Source organism: Calliphora vicina, chromosome 1 (genome assembly GCF_958450345.1).
Source record: "Calliphora vicina chromosome 1, idCalVici1.1, whole genome shotgun sequence".
Taxonomy (NCBI): Eukaryota; Metazoa; Arthropoda; class Insecta; order Diptera; family Calliphoridae; genus Calliphora; species Calliphora vicina.
In genome coordinates this window covers 9,626,632-9,635,219 of record NC_088780.1, presented here as the reverse complement: position 1 = coordinate 9,635,219, position 8,588 = coordinate 9,626,632, and the positions used below count along the sequence as shown (strand labels likewise).

Genomic DNA, 8,588 nt, shown 5'->3' with positions numbered 1-8,588 from the left:
TTACTACATTTTATTTTTTCTCTCGCTCTAAGATCTGCCTTAATGGCGGAATTGAAAAAATGTTAAAAAAAAATGTAAACAAAACCATACGGTTCGAAATTACTTGTTTGACAGCTGTCAATGGTCTCTTATCTGTGATATATACTTTGTGGGGTCGCAAATGAAAATGCCCCTTGAACATAAACATTAAGTTACGTTATTCTGCCGACGATTTTCCTATGTTAAGCAAGAAAAATTACGCGTGGAGACAGAGGTTACATATGGCTAAATTAGTATTAAATTCATGAACTTGGCAGCACTAGGCTAGTGTATGGATTTATAGGTTTCAGTGATGGTAACTATTTTCCTTCAATACCCGCTAAATGTGTGCCAAAAATAGCCAAATTTAGTTTTTAACCCAAACTTTTTTTCTTTTAATTATAAAGCTGAAGGGATAAAAAATAATAATTATGTACACATTTAATTTGAATAGAATTCATTAATTTTTAATCAATAAATACTGTAATTCCTTCATAATCAAATTTGATTTTTTTGATGTATGGTAGGTATTCAAATTAGTGCTATTATTTATTTCATTATTCTTAAAAAATAATAAAAAACTAAAATTGTATGTTAAAATCTATTGAAAATTCGACCTTTCATAAATATCAAAAAACGAAGAGTCGACTATTTAAAATTTTAAAAGAGTCGACCCAAGGCGAATCTATAAATGCGCCTTGAGTCGACCTATTTATGTCGATTTTTTTGTGTCAACTATACAACTCTAGTCAAGGTGTACACTTTCCTACAACAAAAATGACGCATGTAGTTTTTGTTAAAAACCCCAACTGCCAAAAAATTATGAAAGTATTCAAAAATAACAAATACTCGTGCTAGATTACACATACAAAATGTGTATTTCGCAAAATTTTTACACACATGTTTAAAATTTTGCATTATTTTTTACTTTTAATCCCTTTTACACTTTTTTAATTTTGTGACTTTCCAATGTTATCAAACAAATAAAAATATTGACAGATCGGGTGTAAACAGCTGTTGACCAGCTGGGCTAACGAGTACACCTTATTAAATATACCTTCACCCGGCTAACACATGGTATACCATGGCGAATTTAATAAGATGACAGAAGAGCCGAATTCATAAAATTTTTATATATGGAGTTTGACATAACAGCGTTCGGGCGTATATTTTTATATATTGAATTTGACATTTTACCGTACAAACTATGTAATAGTTGGGCTCCCGATGACACCTTATTAAATACGTCTGGTGCCACAAAAAATGTGTAGCATTTTCACTTCCAAAATCCCGCTTCTTGGATCGTTATTATTAAATTTTCCAAAATCAACTAGGCGTAAGTGTTTATTCTTTTATTAATTAATAGATTTTTAATAACTCATAACAAACAGCCCATTTAATTAGAATGTCCATCACAACTGCAAGTGCTGTAAGTCCAAAACGTTTACGTACGGAAGGATCTCCTTTAACTATAGGCACACACAGTGGCACTTTTCATTGTGATGAAGTATTAGCTTGTTTCATGTTAAAACAATTGCCAGAATATGCAAATGCTAAAATATTCCGGTCGCGCAATGAAGCTGAACTGCATGAAAATTGCGATATAATTGTGGATGTGGGTGGCGAGTTTGATCACGAGAGAAAGCTATATGATCATCACCAGAAAACATTTCAGGAAACAATGAGTACCCTAAGGCCTGAACTAGGAGATCAATATAAAATTAGGTAAGTGTGAAAATAAACTGGGTAATATTTAAACTAAATTGCTTTTTCCTTTAGATTAAGTAGCGCTGGTTTAGTTTTTTGCTTTTATGGAGAACGTGTTATAGATGAGATTTTAAAGAAGCATGCTAATGTAACACTTAGCCCTGATAATTTAAAATTAACATTTGATCAATTATATGCCAACTTTATAAGTGAACTTGATGCTATAGACAATGGAGTGCAAATATGCCCGGATGGTAAAGAACCTTTGTACAAAATTTCCACACATTTATCCAAAAGGGTTGGTAAATTCAATCCCGGTTGGGAGGAAGAAGGTACAAATGTTGATGTCGATGCTCGTTTCGAAGAAGCTATGTCTTATGCTGGTAAAGAATTTATTGAGAATGTGGTATCGATTGGAGGATCTTGGATAAAAGCCAGAGAATATGTACGAACAGCACTGAAAACTGCAAACAGTATTCATGAAAGTGGTGAAATTTTAGTTTTAGAAAAGTTCTGCCCTTGGAAACACCATTTACACGCTTTGGAGAAAGAATTTAAAGTAGAGGGTGTTCCTAAACTTGTGATTTTTGCAGATACATCTGGCGGTTGGCGTGTGGCTGGTGTTCCAGTCACTCCTGATAGCTTTTTAGGACGTAAGTTTTTGCCCGAACCTTGGAGAGGTTTGAGAGATGAAGAACTTTCAAAGTTGGCAGGTATTGAAGGTTTGAAATTTGTTCATCATACTGGATTTATTGGTGGTGCGAAAACAAAGGATGCTGCTATAGCTATGGCCATTAAAAGTGTGCAATGGAGTTCCTAGTTAAATGTAATTTTAAAATAAAATATGTTTTACATACGAAAATATAGAATATATATAGAATATACGCAGTAGAAGTATTTTTATAATTAAATATAAGAATTAGGAATAGTTAAAGCTCAATTATGGGAAGAGAAACAGTAATTCGAAAATACCAATTGAAATGAGATTTTGGACGTTAAAAAGTTTTGCCATATCGTCCGGATGTTGAACTCAACTTACCGAAGCCTCCGAATAACTTACATCAATATACATACCTGGTGCCAAATTCTCGTAATCGAAAACTGTTTTCAATCTAAATGTCAAAGTATACTTTGGTAGAGGGAACTTAAGATTCGACAAGGCCGAATATATCACTCTTGGTCTAAATAAATTCGCGAATTAAAAAACAAAACTTTATTACATTTGTTTAGAACAAATTTTATTTTTTAAATGAAAAATCCTTCTGCTGACACATTTTTTTGAGAGAATTAATTACAATATGAAAAGTATATAAAAACCAGTTTCGTCTTTTCCGCTCTAGTCCATACGGGTTTTCAATGTTTTTGTTGTAATTTTATCCTTTTCGATAATGTACACGGTAGCACCCCAACCACTTATAGCATCACGATCAAAGGCATTAATCATGGCTTGAGATATAACTTCGAATAGCTGGTTGGGCTCCAAATCGGGTTTCCACAAGGTTTCACACATGCCATACAGTTGTTCGCCACATGTGCCAGCTACCACAAAATCATCAGGAACATTTGGACAACCAATTAAATCCATGTTACATATAAAAGGCTCCATTGTTTTGGGATCTAAGCCAGCAATTACTGGTTCTATAAAGTAAGGTCCAAAACGGTGTTCATACAAGAAACTGGAAAGCATTGCCGAAAATCTGGCTGGCTGCATTTCACGATTTTCTCTAGTCTCGTACAAATTCTTACGGAATGTCAGACGATCCTTAACGGTTAAAATATCGGTCTGTAAGCCAACCAGACCCAAGAACATGCGTGGATTTATTTGGAACACCTTTTCAAAATCAGTTTCAATGGTTTGGGCCTGTACACCAAAACGTCTATCGGTGGCTATTGCCACACAATCCTTGCCACGCATTGCTACAACGCAACCACCGTTATAAGCCAAAATTGACATATTTATTTATTTTATTAGTAATTGTTCTTTTAAGTTTAACTATAAAACTCTAATGATTTTGCAAAAAATCTCGAAAAATTTTGCAAAACAAATGCCGCTTGTGTGTGTGAACTAGCAAAGACGATGACTTTTTATTTCAAGCGGGCGTATAAACAGCCTTGCAGCTGCGAGCTGTAAAAAGTAGTAGTAGAATTACTCAGGCTCATCTGGCTCACGTTCAAACACTTTACACACAAACGACGTGTATTTCTTATGGGACTGTTATTTTTAAAAATGCCCCAATGCTAATTCGAAAAAAACCAATATAAAAATTGCTTTGTTCATATAAATTTACTCAGATGAGCCGATTGGAAAAAGTACTAAAACTAACCAATTGACTACTATTTATACAACCAAGTATTCTGAAGTTGTATATATATTTTGTATAATTTTGAGATGAAAATTATAAATTTGGAAAATAAAATGTTAAAAATTCTTATATTTCTTATTTAATTTTGATATAATACATAACCTACTACTAGCGAAGACGATGACTTTTTGTTTCTTCTTGCAGGGTTGTCGTTCCAAATAATAACATTTGCATACTTTTCATAACAACACTGCATTGAAGTGGATGCCATATAAAAAATTTGCTAATGTAAAAATTTTGCAAAATAAGGCAATGTTATTTATTTATTTTAAACTATCAATTGTTAGTGAATGACTAGTGGGACATTGCAAAAAAAGAACATTTTGCTAAGAAAAATCGACATTTTTTTTTTCGCAAAAGCATTGTTAAATACAAACTAACAAAATTAATAAAAAAAATTTAGTAAAATATTAAAAAAGTTAGGCCACACAGTAGGGGAATACACACAAGGAGATTTAGAAAACTTATGCAAAATTTCAGACAAGTGGTGAAACTATAGAAACAGTGTGGTGTGCTAACTAAAAGACAAAAAAGAAAAAAAATTATCAATAGGTATTAAAAATACAACAGCTGAACAAAATTAGAATTATTTGTTTAATATAGAAGAAACAACCGTGTTTTATTTGATTTTAGAAAAATTACTCAGACGGCTTTTTAGAAAAAAAATACCCCCAGCAACGCAAAGGCGAAGAAGCATCTAACATTACTTTTCAAGCCGGCATAGCGGCATTACATATATCTAAACCAAATAGTTACTACTATGGCTGAAGCAGTTGTTGAGGAAAGGCCAACAGTGCCAACTAGGTTCTATTGTCATATGTGCGATGAGGAAATAAACATTCCCAATACTAATACCGATTACATTTGTCCCATTTGTTCGGGAGGCTTTGTGGAGGAATTACCACCAGCAGCGGCTTCAAATAGCAGTGCCGGTGGCAACAGCAGCACAAGTAATGCTAGTTTTATGGGCGGTGGAAACGACGAACAGCAACTGGAAGCCTTACGGGGTCAGATAGCCAACCTCTTGGCTTCACGTAATGGCCCCAACCTGGAGATAAATATTAATCCTAGTTCAATGCGCACCCAGCCGAGAGGCATTGTATCCTTGGGACCTGTACCCACAGGAGGTGGACGTGTACGACCTCAAAGTCTAGATCGCTTGGACAATGTTTTATTAGACTTTTTACAATCGATTTCCGTGGGCAGTGGCGCGGTGGCAGGCGAAATGAATCCTTTCGACAATTCGCAGCTTTTGTTTATGGGCAATTTGGGTGATTATGCCTGGGGTCGTGAGGGTTTAGATACGATTGTAACTCAACTACTAAATCAAATGGAAACTTCTGGTCCTCCACCTTTGGCCAAGGATAAAATTGAAGATATACCCAAGGTGAACATAAGCGCCGAAGAAGTCGAACGTAAACTACAATGTTCCGTTTGCTGGGAAGATTTCAAAATTAACGAAAAGGTACGCAAGCTACCCTGTTCTCATTTATACCATGAGGATTGTATAGTGCCATGGCTTAATTTACATGGTACTTGCCCCATTTGCCGCAAATCGCTCAATGGCGAGGAAGACGACGATAACGATGTTCACATGGATAATTTGGATGACCATCATCGTGCATCTGCAGCTGTATCCGTATGCCCTATACATCAGCAGCAACAACAGAATCAAAACAATACAAGTAATAATTCGGAGCAACCTGGTACTAGCAATTCAGCTGCTAATGCATCGTCATCTAGTCAACAACGTCAACAACAACAGCAGCAGCAACGCTCTGAAAATATTTTTGGTTTTGAGAAAATGGATAGTGTTGATTTGGACTAAATTTTTTGTTTGTTCTTTTTTTTCTGTTTCTTAAATAGCATGTATGAATTGGAAATATTATGAAATACTACGGTGAGCGAAATTCAATTAAGATTCAAATGATTTTTAATTGAGACAACTAAAATTTGACAAATATTAAATTTTTTAAAATATATTGTATGTAAATTCTATTGATATTAATTATGGTTTTGTTGATAAAGTACTTTTGGAGTCTTAATTATAAGACATCTAAAGTTAATTAATTCCATGTCATTTTCTTTCATAAATCTAATGACATGAATTTTCAAGATAACTATTAATTCTAGGATATTTTATATTGTTTCTTCTTAAAATACGCCTATAAAATATATAAAAACGAGACATTTTATGTACTCAAACCAACTGACGATAGGCTTTTGTATTAAAGGAAGAAAATCAACTTTAGAAATATTTTTATAATAAACTTCGCATATATGTATGTACGTATAAAAAATAAATTAGTATACAATTTGTTATAAAAGATTTAAATATTTGTTTCAATTTTTTCCAAATTATCAATAACCTAAACTTCGCTCAATGTATTTTAAATTTTTGAACGAAAATTCAAGTAGTATTTGATCTATAAAGACTAACAATGGAGACAAAAGAAATGCTCAGCTTAAAACAATGTTAAAAAATTAAAATTACACAGAAAAAAAATATTTTTGTTTTCAACACACGTCATATTTAACTTTAATTTTGTTTATATATAATTGTCGACTAATATAATATATATATTTTTAATTTACATTATTATTTCGTTTGTATTTAAATAATTAAACAAAAATACTATCTTGTCACTTAAAAACTTTGGCTATTTAACAATATAGTACATACACAATATAAAATATTCTAAACTAACAAAGATAATTTTCATTTATTCATTAATGTAAAAAAACACTTTTAAATGAAAAACAAAACAAACAAAAATATTTATTAAAATATTTTATCCAAAAACTTAAATATACATTCATATACATAATTATTTACAATTAAATTGTGCATAGCGAAATTTAAATAAAAGTGTTACAGGTGAAACAACAATGGAATTATGAAGATCCGCAAAAAACATACAATAATTAATATCTATGATTAACTTTCACCGCAAACCATTTATTTTATATTCGTAAGCATAATAAAGACTTTGTTCTTTATTTTTGGAAAATTTTATTTATTGTTTTTGAATAATGATGCTTTAATTATATTAATACGATATTGTAAGAAAAAAAATAAAACAAAATTATTTATTTTTGTATAACCTTATTTTAATTACACACTAAAAATAAAATTTATTTAAGAAAACGGTAATTTTTTTTAAATATTTGTCACTTAAATTTCTAAAATATTGTTTTGATTTGCCTATAAAACACATTATACATGAATTATACTATACATATATTCAAAAACGTTTAAAATATATTTAATAACATTTAATTATAAAATAGCTTAGTTGAAGACGAAATAAACAAGTTAAAAACATAACTAAAAATAACATTTTATGGTTTGTTTTATTTTTTCAGAAAATCTCTAAATCCTTTGCAATGTAAAACAAATAAGAAAACTTTATTTTGATGTGCATTATCATAAATATTCTTCTCCAAAGTATTTTTGTTGAAAAATCTTCTTTGGTGAAAACAAAATTTTTAGTGAAAAAATTTGATTGTAGTTCCTAATTTCTATGTCTTTATATACATAAGTCATAGTAAAGGTATTTGCATAAGTTTCTACTGATGGAAATGTTTATAAACCTGATGAATGTTATAAGCAGTCGTTACAGACTTAAATTCGAAACTGATAGTGCAATTGGGTAGCAATGTCCCCCACTTAAGTCTGTTTGTCCTGAATAGGCACAGATTCACCTTTCCCATAGGCACCTAATCTATCTAGATCATTGGTCTCCAGCAGTACGCCGCGGGCATCGTCTATGTGTGAGTTTCTTATATACATATGTTAAACCGAAATTAAAAAACGAACATAAGTTATTTTACAAGTGTTGCCAGTGAAGGATATTTTCATAAGAAAATTGGTTCAGTGTACACCCATCGTAACATTAGAATACGAAGCAAATCCATTATTGTTAGAGTTTGGTTAACAATGATTTAGATGTACGACATTCATTTGAGATCTCGCGCTGTTATATTTCTGTATTCTGCAGACCATGTAGGTGTTCGAGTAGAAACTTTGATGTGTTCATTCCAGTCCTTTTGATGTGCACTAACCACTTTTCTTAAATGTTTCTCCAGAGTACGATTAAATCTTTCGACCATTCCATCAGATTGAGGATGAATCGGAGTTGTTCTGGTTTTTCTAATACCGTATACTTCGCACATTTTGTTGTATATGTCATATACCTCTGGCCAATTGCTGAAATAATCTATAACCACTAGAACGTAAAGGTTTCCGGCATCACTGACGGGGAAATGACCAGCTACATCCATTGCAACCCGCTTTAATGGGGAACCCGAGCTGTACAGCTGAAGTTGTCCACGACTTCTTCTTACTGGACAAATTGCTAGCCAATCGGCTACTGCTTGTTGACAACCGACCCAATAAAAACGTTGCTTTAACTTTTATAGAGTTTTTGTCACACCTAGATGACCACCACTGGGACCGTCATGAAATTCTTTGGGCACTGCTACACGTTCAATATTTAT

The 8,588-nt window shown here is 32.2% G+C and overlaps 3 protein-coding genes across 4 annotated transcripts; 2 read left to right on the top strand and 1 right to left on the bottom strand.

Moving 5' to 3' along the window:
• Window positions 1–1,143: 1,143 nt before the first annotated feature.
• LOC135949399 (MYG1 protein) lies at window positions 1,144–2,613 on the top strand. Of its 2 annotated transcripts, none has more exons than XM_065498950.1 (3): window positions 1,144–1,354; window positions 1,423–1,743; window positions 1,798–2,613. In XM_065498950.1, exons 2-3 carry the CDS (start codon window positions 1,424–1,426, stop codon window positions 2,543–2,545), a joined length of 1,068 nt encoding a protein of 355 aa, XP_065355022.1. In that variant the 5' UTR covers window positions 1,144–1,354; window position 1,423; the 3' UTR covers window positions 2,546–2,613. The 2 variants fall into 2 exon arrangements, with proteins under 2 accessions (XP_065355022.1, XP_065355021.1); XM_065498949.1 differs by having other exon boundaries at window positions 1,203–1,354; window positions 1,410–1,743.
• Window positions 2,614–2,937: 324 nt separating this feature from the next.
• Window positions 2,938–3,819, bottom strand: Prosbeta3 (proteasome subunit beta type-3). The gene has a single exon (XM_065498948.1). The coding sequence runs from the start codon at window positions 3,677–3,679 to the stop codon at window positions 3,062–3,064; it is 618 nt and encodes a 205-aa protein (XP_065355020.1). The 5' UTR covers window positions 3,680–3,819; the 3' UTR covers window positions 2,938–3,061.
• A 584-nt stretch (window positions 3,820–4,403) lies between these two features.
• Iru (E3 ubiquitin-protein ligase Iruka) lies at window positions 4,404–7,428 on the top strand. Its single transcript, XM_065498947.1, has 2 exons — window positions 4,404–4,640; window positions 4,722–7,428. Exon 2 carries the CDS (start codon window positions 4,849–4,851, stop codon window positions 5,914–5,916), a length of 1,068 nt encoding a protein of 355 aa, XP_065355019.1. The 5' UTR covers window positions 4,404–4,640; window positions 4,722–4,848; the 3' UTR covers window positions 5,917–7,428.
• The last annotated feature ends 1,160 nt before the right edge of the window (window positions 7,429–8,588 follow it).